This window comes from Symphodus melops (genome assembly GCF_947650265.1).
Source record: "Symphodus melops genome assembly, chromosome: 7".
Lineage (NCBI taxonomy): Eukaryota > Metazoa > Chordata > Actinopteri > Labriformes > Labridae > Symphodus > Symphodus melops.
This window is the reverse complement of record NC_136697.1, coordinates 13,417,133-13,437,329: the sequence shown is the minus strand read 5'-3', so window position 1 is coordinate 13,437,329 and position 20,197 is coordinate 13,417,133. Positions and strand designations below refer to the sequence as shown.

General features: G+C 39.1%; 3 protein-coding genes across 3 annotated transcripts; 1 reads left to right on the top strand and 2 right to left on the bottom strand.

The window, feature by feature from the left end:
• Nucleotides 1–1,943: 1,943 nt before the first annotated feature.
• Nucleotides 1,944–5,036, bottom strand: LOC306826438 (pyroglutamyl-peptidase 1-like). The gene is made up of 5 exons (XM_079347770.1): nt 4,786–5,036; nt 4,231–4,283; nt 4,011–4,127; nt 3,331–3,563; nt 1,944–2,846 (listed from the first exon to the last, which is right to left on the bottom strand). Exons 1-5 carry the CDS (start codon nt 4,814–4,816, stop codon nt 2,633–2,635), a joined length of 648 nt encoding a protein of 215 aa, XP_079203896.1. The 5' UTR covers nt 4,817–5,036; the 3' UTR covers nt 1,944–2,632.
• Nucleotides 5,037–7,469: 2,433 nt separating this feature from the next.
• LOC306827554 (transcription factor JunD-like) lies at nt 7,470–9,506 on the top strand. Its single transcript, XM_079349459.1, has one exon. The coding sequence runs from the start codon at nt 7,824–7,826 to the stop codon at nt 8,757–8,759; it is 936 nt and encodes a 311-aa protein (XP_079205585.1). The 5' UTR covers nt 7,470–7,823; the 3' UTR covers nt 8,760–9,506.
• Nucleotides 9,507–9,801: 295 nt separating this feature from the next.
• On the bottom strand, nt 9,802–19,896 carry LOC306827556 (ras-related protein Rab-3A-like). The gene is made up of 5 exons (XM_079349461.1): nt 19,754–19,896; nt 17,171–17,395; nt 14,630–14,748; nt 14,141–14,265; nt 9,802–12,469 (listed from the first exon to the last, which is right to left on the bottom strand). The coding sequence occupies exons 2-5, from the start codon at nt 17,393–17,395 to the stop codon at nt 12,279–12,281; spliced, it is 660 nt and encodes a 219-aa protein (XP_079205587.1). The 5' UTR covers nt 19,754–19,896; the 3' UTR covers nt 9,802–12,278.
• Between the last annotated feature and the right edge of the window lie 301 nt (nt 19,897–20,197).

Below are 20,197 nucleotides of genomic sequence, written 5' to 3'. Positions count from 1 at the left end.
GCCTGAGTCACAGATAGCACAAGTTTGCTTTCCTCCCATACACATTTTTATTATTATTTATAACTTTATTAAGTAGTGCAAAGGCTCAGTGATGGCTGTGAGCTTTAAAAATATGCCTATTTGTAAACATGGAATGCACCTGTTATTTTGCATGCTATAGTTAGATCATGACATTTACATTTGTTCTTGTACGCTTGGGTTCCATACAATGTTCAGCCCCCCTCAGTCAAAAACTTATCATTCCAGCCTCTTGTGTGCAAGTAATTCATATCATAACCAATTTATAGGGTTAGTTAACTCCAAGTGTTTTAAAATCTCAGATATTATGGTAATAAATACTGTTCTCTTTCAGACAATTATGTTTTATATAAATATGCTATCTGCAGAAGTCAACAGAAAAAAAATAGAAGTAATTAAGAAACCATATGTAACTGAAAATACGGCATGAACAGGCATTTGTAGCCGACTCCTACCAGCTCTGCATACCGCCGATGGTCTTGTTGATGATTTTTGTTTCAGTGTTCTGAATGTCAGAATAGAACCAAAACTATTGATGGCAAGGAAAAAGCCCCATTGAAAAATGCTGAAAAATCCAAACTCCAGAGACCTTTAAGGTAAGTCTTAAATGTATAACCTGGAACTTAAAAGAGCAAGAGAGACTTTTTTGTCTACTGTTTTTGTCTATATTAATAGCAGAGCAACAATGCATGTTCCTTGTCTGCGGCCATAGACAGACAAATCCCCCTGCATTCATCCCTCCTAAATTAATTCTAGCAAGTTGTGTCATGACTTTGCATCCCTTTCCAATGAAACAATTCAGAAAATCAGACAAACAACCGGGAACCTAATCTAACGGAGAGTGATATAACTGTCACCCAAGCCTCCCTCAGTTAGCCAAGCTATAGTGTATTTTCCTTCCAATTGGTTGTGCAACTATAGCAGAAATTGTATGCCCACAACCTGATATCTTGGAATTTGATTCTCCTGGGAATTCAGTCTGTATATTTAATGTACATTCTTCTTGTAAATTAAGAGTTGAATATTCTATTTCATTTAGTCATTTTATTTTTTATTTATCTATTTTATTTGACATGTGAATGCAACATACTGTAGGGTCCAACTTGTAGATGTTAATAAATGCAGTCCTTGATTATTGGTTAAAAAAAACAACAACAAAAAAACCCCCAGCAGTAATACCTTTTTTATTGTTATGGTCCACTCTGCCCTGCACAGATCACTAGTGTCAGAACAAATTCAGCAGGTCTCTTGACCCATGATGTAGAGGACAGATACAGATTGTGCCTCAACATAAAGATAAGACAACACACATTTAACCTTAAAGACAGATGTGAGAAAGCTTTAGAAAAGTGTAGTCTTAGGCTTTTAAGGAGACTTGGTGGATAAAAAGGACTATATTACTCTAATATCTAATGACAATAAAGAATTTTCATGATAGATGTTTTGAAGTGTTCAGAAACCGACCATCAATTAAGTAGACCATAGAAAAATCACAAAGCTTGCTTTCAATGACCACATTTAAAAATCTGAAACACTGTCTGACTAGGTTCCAGATTTCCAAAGGTTTTTGTTTGCTTTGTGAAAAGGACCTCCAGTTTGAAAGGGTCTGTCACCAGGTTCATGCACATTATTCCAGTTTATTTGTCCCAGATTAGTTAAAATGAAGTGTCTATTTTTACAAAAAAGGAGAAATTCAGGAGCCATTTAACTGAGTATGAGACAAGATTGTTTTACCTTTTGAAGCTATTCAAATACACAGTCATGGGAAACAAATGAAAGTAGAAAAAATAATTCAGAGATGCGAGATGATAGAGAAACATCAGTTACATTGCATTTATCATTTCAGCATAAACATGTGATTAAAAATCAGTTTAAAGTAATTCATAATTATGTAAAATTAACACAAGACAAGGACAAAACAAAAGTTGTGCATTAGTTTTTTTAATTACACACAGCTTAGCAAAGCTGCAGTTCACATGGAGGACAGACACATTAAATGTATCACATTACTAATTATTGATTGCATGTGCAATATATTCCCTGAGATGAACAAAATTATTGTATGTGTGAATTTTTAATCTCTTCAGAATATTCATCAGATCAATCAATCGATCAATTAATTTCTTATCTGTAGTGCAAATACAATAAAAAAACAAAACAAATGACAGTTACAGGACAACAATAAACTCATACTATAAGATTTAAGAGACTAATTATGAGGGGAGTTCTTCAAGACAGTCAGAGGGGAGTGTCATCATTTATCACTTGTGGTCTTCTTGTTAGTGGGTTAGTAAAGACACATATATCCTCATTTTCACATGATTCTGCATTAAAAGATGAATCATTGTTAAGATGACATTTGTTTTCACACTCTTTTGGAAGATCAGTGGCAAAGAACTAGCATTGATGCATTTTCTCCTGTACACACATTCAAACCCACACATGCAAAGACTTTACACCGTGACTATGATGAACAGATGTAGGAGTTGGGGTCCTGTGTTTCACATAACCTTTGTAAATCCTTCAATAGTTTGGAGATACAACAGATGGCTTGTTATTGGCACTGTGATTACAGTGTAGAGCACCATAGTGTTCTCAGGTTGTGAGTCAGTTGTTAGTGGTCCTGCTGTTGTCGATGTGCGTGATTGCAGAGTTCTTCATGTTTCGGATCTTCTTCCATAAGGTTAAGCATCTCCTGTATGACGGCCTGAAGAGCCCTTCCCAGCTCCTGACTGCTGTACGGTTTACCGAGTGGAGGCACGTGGATAAAGGCAGAGCGGCCCTGGCCCAGGTGCAGAGAGGTGTAGTAGGTGTAGTCGCACAGATACCTGCCAGCAAACCAAAGGATGGATAGTTGACTTATGATGTTTGTATCACATTCGAAATGCTGTCAGTACTTAACCAAACGGATAAGAACAAAAATAAATCAAAACTCTGCAAATTGTTTTTTATTCTTCAGAATTATATAAATTCTCTTTCACTTTCTCAATAATTTAATCAAAAACATTGTGTCAGACGTTAGTTATATTATAGTAACGCAGTTTATTTAGTGAGAGAGAAGGTGACTAATATTTTCTTAAAACCTAGTTACGCAAAAAACAACATGAGATTATAATAAAGACAATGATACTGCAAATAAGATGAAAAGACCGATGCACATTGTGTCCATGTCAGACCTTGTCTTGTGTTTTATTGAGAACAGACATGAGAGTGCAGTTTAGATGCCCAACTGTAGATGTCATGAGAATGTTGGACATGAAGACTTTGTGTATTATGTAGGCATTCCTCCACATTTTAAATAACTTCTCTTACCGTCCTGCATCCTTGGATACAGAAAAAGTGATGCCAAGGCCTGTGTTGTTGACCCTTTTGCAGACTGTCTCCATGTGCAGCACAGAGTGTATACAGTCTGGGCCGTCCTCCATGCAGCACTGTGAAGTCGGGCTGAAGCAGCAGTTGTCACGCCGTTTGTAGCCCTTGTTGTGTCCGCACTGCTCCAGAGTAACAGTGGTTGCTAACCCAGAGACCCCGACATGGACCACCAACTGCTCGCAAGACCAAGAAAAGAGAGATAAGGCAGAGGTAAGAGGAGTTACTTTTTTATTCACTGACGGACTTTTCATGTGCAGTATAATGCAAATTTTGGAGAGAATTAAAACTGGTAATGTGACACTTAGCCATGATACAGGCATATTTATTCTAAATACTGCAAACTAAATCCAATTAAATATCTGGAAATATTTCAGAAAAAAAAAAGAAGAAATTGTTTTTATCACAGTTTTAGTAACAGCCAATATCACGGGGCTACTTCTTGTTCATTTTGAGTACAAGATGTTATCAGTAAAAATCTGTTAGTAAACTAGTAAGAACAAATATTCACTGTAAGAATCAGTGCATTATCTAAATACATATTTTACAAATATGTGTATCAGTATTTTCTGACAACCCCAGTAAATATCTGACTACATGCACATGATTGTTTCTCCTCGTGCCTGTGGCTGGTGCTCGCTCCACAGCGATGGCAGCAGACTCTGAACAGCTTGGTATTCAACAGGAACCTCACAAACATGAAGGTCCACTGCTCCACCCAGACCTAATTTTTCCAGTTCCTAAAAGCAAATAAAACATACATGTAACTCTTATTTATGGACTAAGAGAACTAAACCTAAAATGTATGATAATCATGTCATGTACACCCCGAGTGCTGATTACCTGCACTGCCACCCAGCTGGAGTTCACTGCATGCTCACCGAAAGGCTCAAACCCTGCAGAGAAAAGAGACGCACAAAATATTTATCAGTATTTATCGCAGCAGCAAATACAGCACAGTAAAGCACATTGATGAGCCCATGAAGATGCTTATCTGTCATAAAGAACAGTGATAAGAGTCAATAAAGAGGACTCTTAATTCAGAGTCTAAAGGTCGCATCAAGTTAAACATTAATAATGGCAGTCTCACATGATACTTAGAGAAGGCACTAAATGTTTTCTAACTCAGCTGAGTGGTTGAGGAGTATTTAGGTACGCAAAAAAAGTCTGGTGTCATTCTGTCTCTTCATAATACTCTTGTGCAATCAAAACAAGCAGACAGAACCAGCAAGCTTACTCTACTGACACTACTAATTTAAATATAAACACAACCATTTAATCATTGAACAACTAAGCAGCTCAGGTGCATCTAGAAATGCATGGGCTTCAAAAACACTGTAGTGACAAAAATAAAACACTCTTCTCCCTCCAGACCTCCAGCCAATAACAATATCTCACCTGTTACGATCACTTTCTTCTTACTGGCCATTCTCCTCTGCTGGTATGACAAAAAATGATCATAGGTTTATAAATCCCAGGATTTTCTGCGATACTGCTGTTTCTTCTTTTGGCTTAGAGCGGAGAGGAAATAAAACAACCAATCTGAATGGATCATACTGCCATCTGCTGTCTGGGCATGCTTCCTCCAACAGCATTCCCATTTACAATGATGGATTCAGAGTTCATAAAAAGAGAAACAGAAAAAAAGGGCGACTCATGGGTTTGTATTATTTAACCAAAACAAGACAGTTTGTGAATGGGGAAAAGAAAGAACAAAAACTGATAATTGTAATCAAATTGCTTTAATGCAGCAGATGGTAATTTAAAAAATGTGAGAAACTAAAAAGACAAACATCTGCTTTGCATTCTCAGATTAAAGGTTAAGGCAGCATTCTTATGACCCTCCCCTCTATCACTATGAGCTGTTGGGACTTCTCATGAATGAAAGCTTAACCCCGACCAGCTGCACCAGTGATTCTAATGGGCAGCTCTCAGGTGTGAATGTGCGCACTGTAGCAGCAATGAGTGTGACACAGGGCGTAGCTGAAAACATGCGTGCCCAGTTAGCTTCTCCCAGGAGAGTTTAAGTCAAAGGACACTTCTCAGAGACTGAAATCTTACACAACCTCTGACACACACACTCATTACCTGAGGTTAGAGCACAAACCTTTTTCAGAGTTTGTTTAAATGAAGGCAGAGCTAATCTAATAACCTGTAACATAAAGAGATCTCTTCTTTTTTTCTTATTCTCAGTGTGCTCTCTCTCTGCTGTCCACACCCTTGGGTTAAGAAATGACTCACACATTCTGGACACTGCACCCTGTGTGGCTCCAAACTGGCACACTGAAGATAATATGCTCTTCATAGGGTGGAGATTGTTTTTATTTAGGGAACAAAAGGTAGTGCCTCCACGGTTACAGAATACACATTGATTTCTGCATGTACAAAAATACACACACATACATGCACTGTAACACCTCCGCAGACCACCTACACAACCTGCACTGCAGTTGCTAACAGCACCTTCTCCTCCCTCAACCCATTCACCTCTCTCTCTGTCTCGCCTGCGTCACTCGCTATGTCAGTGTTGCCATGGAAACTAATGATGCCCTCTCTTCTGTGTGGTGCTGATGCAGACAGTCTGCTGACGTGGTCTCCGTGTATGGGTGGAATAACAATGTTCTACTGTAGCTTACACCACTGGGCCAAATCTTATATGGCTATGTATATGGATATCTATACTGTATGTGTCTCTATTTCAATGAAATTCTGCAAGCTGTATTGGGATGAATGTTACAGTTACAATGTCTGCAAAGCTTCAATTATAACAAAAATCCGTCGTAAGCGACATTATTTTTCAACAAAAACATCAATAATATAGTACACAAAATCTTCACTGTCTGTTCTATTCTAGTTTGCTTCTATATTCTATAAATTATGCTCAGTGTTTTCCAAAATGCTTATTTTATCCTCTGATGAGTTATTTGTTTCTCCTGTCTTGTCTATATTCTTCTCAGTTCAGTTATATATTTTTAAGTTATATATTTTTTTCAATTAATCTCCTCCATTCTATATGATAATCTATTATAGTCAACTATTTTGTACTCAGTTTTATTTTTTTGTGGTTCAGTTGAATTCTATAATAATGTCCTTCCACTCATTTCTGTTCTATAGTTTCATGCTTTGATGTTCTATAATGTTTTAATCAATGATCTTTTGTTTATTTTGTTCTATTATTTTCTTTTTTTATAGTCAGTCCTAATGATATTCTTCTAAGTCATGTTATGTCTTCCTCTATTCTTTTCTTTATTTTTGTAACTCTAATGGTCCATGCTGGTCTATCTCTTAGTTTCCATTTTATTATGAACATCTATTCATCTTACTTAAGCTTTAATAAACTTTCCTATGACTGCTCTTGTTCTGCAATGGTTGTTTGCCCTCAAACCATTAAAGCACATTGTTTTTGTATTTCAGCAGCAGACATGTTATTATAAACCTTTCCACATGATATTTTAAATCACAAAAAAAACCCACATGGTTTCCTCATTTGACTGTCACTGTTTCCTTCCCTTTTACGCTCAATTTCCCCTGAAACACTTTCAGAACTCCTTTAAACACATCATTTCAAGTCAAGTATTGCAAGAGTGTTGAAAGTGGCCATTGATGTTCAAAGAGCTGGAACAAACACTGTGTCTGTGTTTCTGGCTGTTTGAATTAAACCTAGATTTTACATGAATCATTATCAAGATTGTGTTTGTCTTTAAAATCCTATTCTATATAATCCTAGTTTTACAATTTTCAGAGTCCAATAAAGTGTTTTGTAATAAATGGTACAAGACTACACATTACAACACATAGATAGATAGATAGATAGATAGATAGATAGATAGATAGATAGATAGATAGATAGATAGATAGATATGTCTAATCAGTTATTCTCTTGAAGTCTTTTACTGAAACCTGAAACACGTCCGAGTTAGTGTGTTTTCTGTAAAGCCTGTTCTTCTGTTCCTCCTTTCCTTGGCCCTCGCCTCTTACACCTTCCCCGCCCAGTCTCTGCTCTCTTTTGGCGACCCTGAGCTTTTTTATGCTATGACATCAAACCACAATGCATTGCACTGTTTGTAGTTTACCTAGAGTCTCCATGGCAATAAAGACCAGCTCGGCCCCTTATTCAAATTCAACCGGAAATCAACGTCATTTTGGGCCAATCTCCGCGCTCTGGAGTGACATAATGGAATTTTTAGGGCTAGAAAGCGAACGAGGTCTGGCGGTGCGCATAGCAGTCGTGCCATCGGGAAAAGACAATCTCATCCGCGCGCAAGAGAGGCTCATTAAAGACCCTCAGGCAGTACAGTTCAAGTGGTCGTCTCTGTGACCGAAGAAGGGAAGGTATCAGGATCATAAGGAACAGTTGATTTCCTCATGTTTGGATGTTACGTCTCGATTATATTTTAATGCGTAACGCTCAGCACTCCCTCATGTGAGGGTGTAGAATGGAAACAACCCTCTACCCAGGCACCGTGCTGAACACTCCGAGGGTCTCCCGCATCTCCACCCAGAGCACGATGATGAAGAAGGATATTAATCTGAACCTGGACGACCAGAACCCCGAGCTCAAATCAAACCCTCTCCGAGATACAGACGGACTACTAAACTCACCGGACTTGGGACTCTTGAAACTAACCACCCCGGACCTTGAGCGCCTTATCATCCAGTCCAACGGTCTGGTCACCTCCGCCAGCAACAACCCGGCCTCCCAGTTCCTGTATCCGAAGTCGGCAAGTGACGAGCAGGAATTCGCTGAGGGCTTCGTGAAGGCGTTGGAGGATCTCCACAAGCAGAACCAGCTGAGCGAGGCTGGGTGCGTCTCCGTGGACAGACTGGAACTCCTCGGATCATCCAACGCAGTTGGGTCCTCGGGGCTCCAGACGTCAGACCTCCCAGTGTACACGACTTTGAACGGGTATGCTGCCAGCCCGCTTGGTGCCACTACCATAAACTACGCCACAGACACCATTCCCTTCCCGCCGCCTCCGTCTCATCTGGCCGGGGCACAGCAACAGGCGGCGGCTGCGCTGTCACGACTTCAGGCTGCCGGCGCGATGAAGGACGAGCCGCAGACTGTGCCCGACATGCAGAGCTTTGGGGACAGCCCCCCTCTATCTCCCATCGATATGGACAACCAGGAACGCATCAAGGCGGAGAGGAAAAAGCTTCGGAATAGGATAGCCGCCTCCAAATGTCGCAAAAGAAAACTGGAGCGGATTTCTCGTCTGGAGGACAAGGTCAAGAGCCTTAAAACGCAGAACACCGAGCTGGCGTCCACAGCCAGCGTCCTCAGGGAGCAAGTGGCCCAGCTAAAGCAGAAGGTGATGAACCATGTCAGCAGTGGGTGCCAGCTTTTACCAAACCAAGTCCAAGCTTACTAAGACCCCCAGTAATGGATGTGTTTACAGCTTTAAATATGCTCTGAGGATGAGGCCTGTGCTTTCAGGAACATTTGTAACCTGTAATCCTTATCAGAGACTTGATATGAGGCCACTGTAAATGTACCATGGAGATTAAGCCTGTAACTGAGAAAGAGAACGGATAACTCCTCTGTATAAATGAACAGGCCTTAGTGAGAGCAAAGTGTACTGGAAATTTAGCAGCAGCAGGAATATGTGCTGCAGCCTCTTCTGATCATTCATGAAAATGTGGCAGTGTTGTGCAGCAAACAGACTCATTTTGTTGCTCTTATTTGTTTTGGTAAGCCATGTAGCAAACAGCTATCCATTGGACATTTTGTAAAGGATAGCGGTTATCTGTGAGTGTAAGCTGGACAATCTCAACCAAGAGTGCAACCAAACCCCAGGGTGTCACCAAGTGCTGTCATCCACCATGTAATATAATGCCTTACTTGTTTACAAGCACTTAGCGATGACAAATATATATTTTATTTACTGAAACATTTCTTATTTTACATATGGTCTTACTTGTTTTTGTTTTGCTAAATTGAACACTGCATGTCTCTTCGCTTTTATGTACAGTAACAGTGTATTTGTTTTTATGTTGGCTACAGTGTAGTTGCCATTTCCATGAATGTATGTGTATGTGCTGACACCCTATGTATCCATAAGTGATGGACTTTAAATTCTCTACCTGACATTTATTAAATAACTCACTACATTACTAAACCTCATGTCTATCTTACTTATTGTTTTATTATATTAGAATGAACTTAAGCAAGAATAACTGCAGTCCTTTACATGCATCTTCTCTTTAGGAGCTGTGAGTGTTGTTTCAAGTACAGTAGAGTTTCTGAACCAAACCATAGATGGTCAAACAACTGTAAAGGGAAGAAAACTAAGACTTTTTGAAGTATTGTGCCCTCTGCTGGGCACAAAACTCTGAAAACATTTCTCAAAGATCACATGGGCACTTCTTGTAAATCACTGGGCTTTAGGGAGAAATATTGAAGCAAAACAAAACTTCAGTTTTTACAATTCGTTTATTTATCCCTTCTTTTAGCAAATCTGGTATTACACAAGTACAGCACAATTCAATTCACACAACTAAACACCTGATGGGGAGGTAAATTCCTATTTACAAGGGTTGTTTCTGACGGGGAGGGACAGGGAAGAGGAGAAGGGTTAAACAGGATAGATGCACGTTTCTAAGTCACAGGTAAGTTTACAGCTGTAGCAAAACACAATAAATTAACAAAAAATTCAAACAACAAATCAAAAATGAACCAATACATTAAGAATCATTATTTTTTGAGTGTTCTGAGTTTTCAGTGTATTTTCTAAAGATTTTTCCCTCTATGAAGTTTCTGAGCAGAGTAAAAAATCTCTACCAGACAGGTTTTTTAGTGCAATGCAAGCAAACGTCGACAAGAATAAGCGCTCTTTTTGACTTTAAGTGTATCGTCGGTATATCTTTGGAAAGACAAATTAATGATACAGCCTTTCAACAAATTCACACACACAATGTCAGAACTTGCATTAAAAACCTTCAGCAGAGTTGTACGTTGCTGATTTTTAGGTGTGGAGAAGAAACTGCTATTGCTCTGTGAGAACAGTCCTACCAAGTCTTAAAAGCTACACAACTGATATCAAAAGACAAACAAACCTCTCGCTAAAGCTGGGGTGACATGATAAGAGATTCGTACACTGGAATGTTCAACTTTCCTCATGAGGAAGAATCTTAAGCTTTATATTTACTGTAAACACAAACACATTTGTATTTTAAAAGCTGAGACGGTTTAAGCAATTGAGCACTATTGAACAGCTCTTTAAAAAGCCGATTACTGATTGTAATGCATCATCTAGGAAGAACATTATCTCAAAAATAAATAAAGTTACAAGTAATACAAAATAAATACGTTTTGAATAGCTTGGGTGATGAAAGTATTGTCTCATGCCTCAGCTGATCTTTGAATGCAAGACATACAGGAGGTTTGGTACTGTACACACGAGCAGACAATTCTTTAGCATCAGAGAGAACTCAAACTCATCATTTGACATTTAACATGCTGGAAAACAAATCAAGTCCCCCAAAATATGTAACTATGCAAATATTTCCTTCCATGACATAAGAGGCTACCTGTGGAGTGTAGGTCTGTGGTACACATGTGCCTGGCTTGTGAGCGCATGTTTCACATTGTAAACGGTGAATGAGAGTTAATACAATGAGAAGAGGCCTCAGGCTTCATCTGTGAAACCTGCAGCTCCATCAGGTACCTCTGAGAGGTGTAACTGCCAGAACAATGGGTTTCCAATCCAGACAACAGCTCACACAAATAACCAACCAGTCAACCACAATCATTTAAAAACATTAACATGCATGTCCCATGAAAGCACAGGCAGGAATCCAATAATCTAAATCATTACCATTGTATATGTAATTATATATGTATATATTATATATGCACCGTAAAATGCATATCTATCTTTAGACATTTATACACTCTTCTTTTTATTTTGTCTTTAAAAAAGGTAACAAAACATTAAAAAAAAAACTAAAGTTGGAATTTAAAATTGAGCAACTTACATAATGCTGAGCAGCTCTTTACACTTGACGACCTAATCGAGTGAAGTTGCCTCTCGAATACACTAAGTACAAAATAATTAAGCTCTGGGGAAGGGCCAATTTTAATATCAAAATGATATGCATGATTTTCTATTACTTAAATGAAAAAGATTACAAAATTGATATGACCCCGTGACATCAACAGCTCAAATATTTGAAGTTCAAACGCACCCCTCAGGAATGACCACAGATTTGACATCCTCAAAACAACACGCAACCATTTCAAAAACGTTAAAAGAAACAGTACCTCTATGCACAGCAACAGACAGTATATTTAGGGTGGGACCTCTGAAAATAAATATGATTTGTATCTATTAAGGGTTTGGGGCATTCAGTTGTAAATGGGAGGTTTGGGAATGAAGAGTTGCTTCAAAATCCCTCTTTCACAGCGATTTATATTAAAACCTGCAGACAGCTCGATGATAAATGTTGAGTCTAAGGGATCTGACCATATTATTGGAATCAACAAAACTTGAGTAATCTCTCTGAAAAACACCAAATCCCATACAGAGGCTGCAGTCCTCCTCAACTTTCAAATCCAAACTGCTAACTTAACTGCATGTCATTCCCGCTCTCTCTCCATGCTTTCTGACGCCACTGTCCGGTCTCTCGAATAAAAGGCATAATAAAGCCCCCCAAAAACACATCTTTGAAAACAAAACATCTTTGGGGTGTAGAGCTTTTGGTTCAGTGATATGGTGGAGAATCTAAGCAGCCAGGCTGTGTGTCACTGTATGGCAGTGCTTGGGTTGGAATAGATATACTTGTAATTGTAAATGAGAAAAAAAAAAGTGAGTACCAGACGGAAAAGAAACGTAAACGTGTGTGTGGTTGTCTGGTAAACACTGTGTGCATGAGAGTGTGTGTGGTCATGTTTAGCAAGCGCAATCCTGACTGGACCTTTGAGGCTGCTCGGTGAGCTGTGGCCCCTGCTTGGCTCCAGTGACGGTCGGGTCGTTGTTGTCCAGACTCTCAGTCATCCTCTCGCAGATGACGTCCACCAGCCGCTCGAAGGTCTGCTTCACATTAATGTTATCCTTAGCGCTCGTCTCAAAGTACTCAAAGCCTGCCAGGACAGATGACAGAGTCAGAGACAGACCTCGGATACACTCATTGTTCTAAAGCTTATCCAGCTAATCCACTTACACCATCATGTCAGGACACATCGAGACTATACATCGACAGGGAGCTCAAACCTCTTTCATTTTCACCTCTGTATCAGATGTGTGTACCCGTTAAAAGAATATTTCACCTGTGGGTCATCTACTGTATGTAGTAGAAATGTAAAATACACAAAGTAGTTGCCTTTAGGAAAAGGCAGGAAGTGTCTTCTTGGCTCATGTGGATAAAAAACAACTCCCAGAATGCGCAGCACTGCAGAGTCCGCCCCAGCTCGAGCTGGCCGGGGGTAGAAGCAATCGGTCCTACTACTGCAACTTGATGCCTTGAATTTCCCTCGGGATCAATTTAGTATCTATCCATCTATCTATCTGTCTATCTGTCTATCTATCTGTCTCAAATGCTTGTCACTATATTGCAGCTCGTACAGCAAACAACTGACCACAAGACCTTTAAAATCCCTTCAATCAAATCAGTTTGAAGTTGAAACATGCGTTTTCGCTCTGCTTTCTCCTCTTTAAAATGAGGCTCCTTTTCAGAAAAGAAACCCAGAGCTTGGGGGAAAATGAGGGCGGGAGGCACAACCATTCAAAAATACTACCAGGTTTCTAATGATACAAAGCTTAATGCTAATGGGTGAAGTATCACTTTAATGATCTATTTATGTCTTAAAACTGCTTAGTCTGCATTTTTAGATTACAATGAAAATTGCTTTAAAGAAACTCATTAAATTTGAAGTGATTACTCAGATCATTCTCAAACAGGTTTTTAATGTGACGAGTTTTAAGAGCAGAAAATAACACCTCCATTTAATTAAACAAGTATAGGACTTAGACTATTTACATTTCTGAAAGAGTACTGAAGAGCTGAAGCTCAGAGCTCTGTTTAAACTAACACATGTTCCTATCTTAGACCTTGGCAAAGCTGCCTTTGACCTACTACTACTAAACAGTTCTTGTTTTTAAACACAAGCCTGTTTCAGGATTTTGTCCTAAAAACAAACTTCTGCTCATAATCCCTTCTGAATAAATGTAAAGTGAAAACCACAACAGTCAGAGCCTCCACTCTCTTTGGAACAGAAAAGGTAGGTTTCCATGTTTGGTTATCATGTTACATTTCATTGAAGACATCATGTTGGTGCGGTGTCAAACATGGTGAAGACTTGCAGAGACCCGTCCACAGGAATGTTGTTTTCATTTATCGTCATTACAAAACGTAAAAGCTTGAGCACAACTAACAATCTTCTCTTTTTTTTTTTGAAGACTGAAGGGGTATGAAGAAGAATATTGTTCTGGATCAATATGTTTTGAACTACGTTTGAAATGTTTACTAAACACGCCTGAGTTTTTGCATGTACCATGTATGTCATATCATTATTTCACTTTTCAGTCATTTGTGATTTTCTGTCGAGTTATGAAACCGTTTGGCTTCAGTTGTAAAGACTTTAGGGATATGAAACATTCCAAGATGAAATAGGCACTGGCAGACTCATTCATTCAAAATGTAATGCAACTTATTGACGATTATAGACTAAATTTGACAAAAAATAAAATGATCCTAAATATTCAAGAACAAGAGACACATTACATCTAGTTCCTACTCAGACCTGTAGACTTACCGAGCTGGTCTGAGAGTTGCCGGCCTCTCTCTGCAGCCACCACTCGTTCATCCTCCATGTCACACTTGTTCCCCACCAGGAGGACCTGGGCGTTGTCCCATGAGTACGTCTTGATCTGGGTGGACCTGGGAGCACATACAACAGAGTATGTTCTGCTTATTCAAACAGATTGACTCTTACTTTTGTATTTGTTTAGAGCTTCACGAGAGTAATTGGTATCATAAAACATGTATACTAATCAAGCACAAAGCGAGAGTCAGCCTCAACTATCTGATATAAACTTCGATTAAACCTATGAAGGACTTTTTTAACCCTATATTATTTCCATTTGTCGTGGAAAAGGGATTTTTGCAACAAGGACACTATAGAGCAACATGGTTGGTACACTGATGTCAACAAACAGTAACGCTGAATAATGTGAAAAGAAATGAGATTGTAGGTTAAGTTTCCACCTTCATACACAGATGTGCATACTCAGATATTGCTCACCAGTCTTGAACAGCGTTGAAGGAGTCCTCGTTTGTGATGTCATACATAAGGATGAAACCCATGGCCCCCCTGTAGTAAGCTGTGGTGATGGTCCTGTAACGCTCCTGGCCAGCAGTGTCCTACACAAACACAAAAACAATCCATTTGAATTGATAAAAAAAAAAACCATGATATGACAAAGCAGGAAAAGTTTAAAAGTAAGATGGCTGGACGCATCCATGGATAGTCTTTCTGCAAACGAGACAAGTAATTCAATTTTTTGGTGTGCATGTGCAGATGATCACTGCCTGCACCTGCAAATAATTTACGACTGAACGTGCCTCTTGATGATTGCGGACGTTTAACATTCAGACAAAGCCCCATGAGCATTAGGTATTCCTGTGGTGTCGTATGTAATAAGTGATTGGTCCCAGGGTCGGGCTTTATGGCTCATGTTAAGTACACTTCAAGGGTATTGCCATTACACTGTGGATGAAGTGATTGTCAGGACTGGAGGGGCGAGTGGAACAGCTGCTAATCATTAAAGATACATCATAATCGAGACCACTTTAGTCACAGATGGGATTTGGCTGCATGAAAAACAGACACTCATATCACATTGTGTAGGCAGAAAAACGTATGACTTGATTTTGATCAACCAGATCTCCTTCTTGTAAGAAAGTGCTTTAGATCAAGAAGAATTAAATGACAGGCAGACCATAAATATACAACTTGTTTGGATCACTTTTAAATAATAATGTTAAACTGTATTCTGTTGAAGCTCTCCACAGTTTTCTGTTAACTGAGTATCTTTGGCTTTTGGTCTGTACAGCTGACATTAAAGACATTCGGAGCGGTCTCTAGTGTCCCTACCTTACCTTTTTTTTTTTTTTTTTTTTTAATGTGGTTCCAGTATAGAGATCACAGATCAAACAGGACAAACGTCCTGAAATAAAACTGGAAGTGATCCTGATAATTCTGCAGCTCCTTAACAGGAAAAACTCTTTTTATTGACAGGTGAAACTCTCCTCGCCCTTATCTTGTTTTCATGAGGTTTTTTTTAAATTCAGTAAAAGAACCACAAAAATCAACTTTACTGCTTCATTACTCGTGACAATATGACACGCAATGTCTCATAGTCATCAAGCAAATGTTCACAATTTAAATGACATTTTAATCTAAACGAGTGTTTGAGACTCCTGGAGTAGAATAAAAATCTTATAAAATCTGCAGCCCTCGAAAAAAATAAATTGATTATTGAATGTTGTTAACTATTTTAATGATCGATTCGTTGTGTAAAGTAATTATGTCACTCACTGTTGCACTGAGCTGTTTGTTGTCACACACGCGTGTTTAAATGTGATATATTAAAATAAGCTTTACTTTCACACCTCGAGAAAAATATGAACTACTACACAGAGCTCTGACTCAGCAGCAGGATGTCCCTCCAACATATTAAATCATGTATATCGTTCACTCTAATTAACATAAATTATGGTAACTGTTTAGGCCAAGTGATTAGACAAGATGAGATAATCTTTTATAAGCCGTAAAACAGGTGAATTTGCATCATTAATTAGTAAAAGCAAAAATACAACAAAAGTTGAAATCCAGAAATCACACTAAATTTATTAAAAAAATGAAATGTGTAAAAATACAGAAAACATCCTGTTCAAAAGAGGAAACTGGGTTAGTTATTTGGACAGTCCTCTGCCAAACTTTTTTTCACCAGTTCTCATCGAACCAGAAAGTCACGCGGAGATTCTCGCAGGAGGAGCAGCAACTCTCTACGAACTTTGCTGGAGACGCCGCAGACGAGGTAAACGTGCAGTCGCGCTCGTTAAACTGAGGCAGCGGGGATTACACACCATCAGCGGGGATTACACACCATCTCTTTGCTAAAACAACCTGTCATAAGAACAGTTTCTTCCCCCAGACTGTCCCTCTGATGAACAAAGGACAGTCAGAGCTGTCACTGTGAAATAACCCTGGAACTAAACTGTCACTGTGAATGTACATATATTATTTAATTTAAATGATCATCTACACACACTCTTTTATGTAAATACTATAAAAGATAACTACCTCATGTTCACTTCATCCTTATGCATTACTATATATATTTAGTCTCATACATATTAATTCTGTTTATTTATACAACCCGTCGTATTTTCTCTTTTGCTCTTGAATAAAGCCAGTCTGATTGCTCGATTAATCGCCAGAATGATTGATAGGTTTGTCGACCTCCAGCTGTAGGTGTTCATGTCGTTTAAATAAGATGATAAACCTTCACCTCATAATTTTTTCATGATGATGATGATAAGACATTGGTAAGCCAAAACAGATTTTTGATAAAAAAACAAATAAAAAAAACAAAAACCTTAATGACCTGAAACTTTGACTTTGTTTAACAGGACACAACCAAAAGGTGCTAAATGGTTCAAGGCAGGCTGTCAGAAATTTAAAAGTAAGGGGACCTCTTAACAACTCAGAGTAAAGCGTTAGCTCCTGTCAAGTAGTCTTGTGGTCATATCTGAATGTATGTCATGTTCACTTCCTCACCCATATCTGCAGCTTTATCCTCTTGTCGTTCCTGTAGATGGTCTTGACCTTAAAGTCGATGCCCACTGTGCTGACAAAGGCCGGTGTGAAGGAGTCGTCTGCATAGCGGAAAAGGAAGGATGTCTTTCCGACGCTGCTGTTCCCAATGATGAGGATTTTAAACATGTAATCAAAGTTCTGGTCTGAAGACTCCTTCTGTCCGTATGTTGCATTTGCAGACGCCATCTAAGCAAGAATTGAGATCAAGTGTTAATAATAGTAAAACTAACTAAAACTAATTTAACATCACGAACTACAGTCACAATAAATAATCGGTGTTGAAGGAAAGCCTCTTAAATAGATGGTATATACATTTAAAATGAGAGCAGAGCTGTTACATTTGATTTCTTCAGACTGTGCAGATGCTGTACTCAAGAAACTGTCTATTCCCTTTTATTATGACATTTGTCTGCAATGGATGAATCATTTCATATTCCATGCAGATACATTGCGAAAATTAACTAGGACAATTTAGGGCTCTACTATTATTTTAGTAAAATGACTGTTCTGGTGTAGAACAACTGTATGACTGAACGGGGTGAAACATACTTTGTCTATTCATTTTAACATTTGGTATGTATTTTTCCATTGGAATTGATTTTGGTTGGTAAATCCAACCAAACTTCTTTTCTTGCGGGCCAAAATCGTCGTGTTAGAATCGCTCGTGGGCCGCAGGTTTTCTTTTTTGAAATAATTCATGTTAAAACAAGTCATGTTTTATTTTTTTGTAAAAGCTTTCTGTATTTAACTTGTGTTATTAAATGGTTAAACAACAGTCCACGTGTTTGCAAAAATATGCAAAGATTCATTTTTTTTTTTTAAAGATTTGTTTTTGGCCTTTTTGCCTTTAATGATAGAGGGAGGACAGTGGATAGAGTCGGAAATCAGGGAGAGAGAGTGGGGAGAGACATGCGGGAAATGGGCCACAGGCCGGACGCGAACCCGGGCCGCCCGCGCGTGAGGACTGAGCCTCAACACATGGGGTCGCGCGCACTGCCGCTGCGCCACCGGCGACCCCAAAGATTCATTTTCATAGTTGATAAAAATGGTGGAAAATCTGAATGAGGCCTCGGGCCAAAATCTTCCGATTCTTTGATTGAAGTCAGGGGCTGCAAATGGCCCCCAGGCCTCACTTTGGACAACCCTGCTTTAGAGTGATGCAAAGAACCAGATTTATTTGGCCTGACTTACATTGACAAGTAATCGCCACACAGAAATCATATACATTTAGAGTTTTAAAATAACTTTATGTTTTTCTGAATAAGCAGGCTACAACTTCTTAAATGTAAAACATTCACTGCTGTGTGTGTCATTTAGTCTTGGGTTATGGATGGTGAGTAGGACAAAAGTAAACAGATGGCAGAAATGTGTTGACCTCCTGAGAGCTGTCAACTATGTTAGTTTTCACATTTACTGGCCTGCCTTCAAAAACTTGTACATGGGACTAATGAATCTCATTATAACAGACCTTTATTGGTAACACCTGTGAAGGATATTTGTGCATATAAATGTGAGATATTTTAAATTCATGCGTCCAAAAGACGCCAGAAAAATCAGCTGAACTTCTAGGCCACTGTTAAACAGCCTTAGATAAACAATGTAACACCTGATGAGGGCACATTAATGTCAGTGTTGTCAGCTGTTTGAGTTCAGGTTACACACCATATGGTTCCCATACAGTCTGATGGTTTTATTAGGGAATAAAATAATTTATACGATCCACACGGAGACAGTGTGGACACACACACACACACACACACACACACACACACACACACACACACACACACACACACACACACACACACACACACACACACTAAATGTCAATAACAGGAGTGCACACTCAGCCACGCCAGATAACAGGGCGGAAGTACCGGAGCTTAGCAGGCTAAGCATCAGCTAAACTGACTATCCTGTCCCATCCAGGAGGGCAGGGAGCCTCCTGCTAGCCTGACAATTACCAATGACCGAATGCTAAGACAGAATATGCCTCGCAGTAAATTAGGGTATGAAAATAGGAAATTGTCGTCATCACCTAAAGTGCCCCCCCCTACAATTTCTGACACACACTAAGATCAGGATTTAACCGGCCTTGAAGACATCCCAGGTCCACCGCGGGGCTTATCAGTCGTTAGCTCGCTCACGGAGACTTCAGCAGCCTGAATATGACAGACTGGTTCACATTAGCTCAGGAAATGAACAATTTTAAAATAATACAAAACAAACAAACAAAAAAAAAAACATTGAACGTCACATAATATAAAGTTGAGGCTACTATTAAAATGGTTATGATAAAATATTATACATCTGTTGTAGATGCATTAAATGAGGCTAGCAGCGCTACGTTTAATGCTAACACAGCAGACCGTTACCAGAGCTAAGCATCCCAGCTATGTCAAATGAAGGTTACTCTTCCTTATTTACGGCTAAAATGTCAGTCTGTTTCACTGATGTGACACACAACTAACACACCATACGCTTATCTGTTGAAATTGCTCGAGTTGACGCGGTCCCGCAAAGACAATTAAGCGCAAAGTTTACCGTGAAATGTGTGTTTTATCCTCGGCTTCACAGCAGCAGCAGCAGCAGCAGCGCCTAGCTCAGTGCTCAGCTTTGCAGTTTGCACCTGCAGTAGCTCGTGCGCCTCCTGATTGACAGACCCGGGTACACACATAGAGTGTAAGGATGATTGGCAGAACAACTGGCCAATCAGAGAAGAGGATCCATTCATCCCTTAAAAAAGCCCCGCCTCCAACCATTAGATACTGATAAAAACAAATTATCAATGTATCATAAACAACAGCTTATGACAACCCTTTTTAGTGTTGCATTTACTTTTATTGTGATTGGCTTAAAATAATAACTAATAACGTAAACATAGTTGACTTTTTGCACCCACATTTAAGTTATCCTAAAAAACTATAAATTATGAGGGTTTAAACAGCGCTTTATAGTATAAGTTTGTTAAGATCGACCCATTGGTTT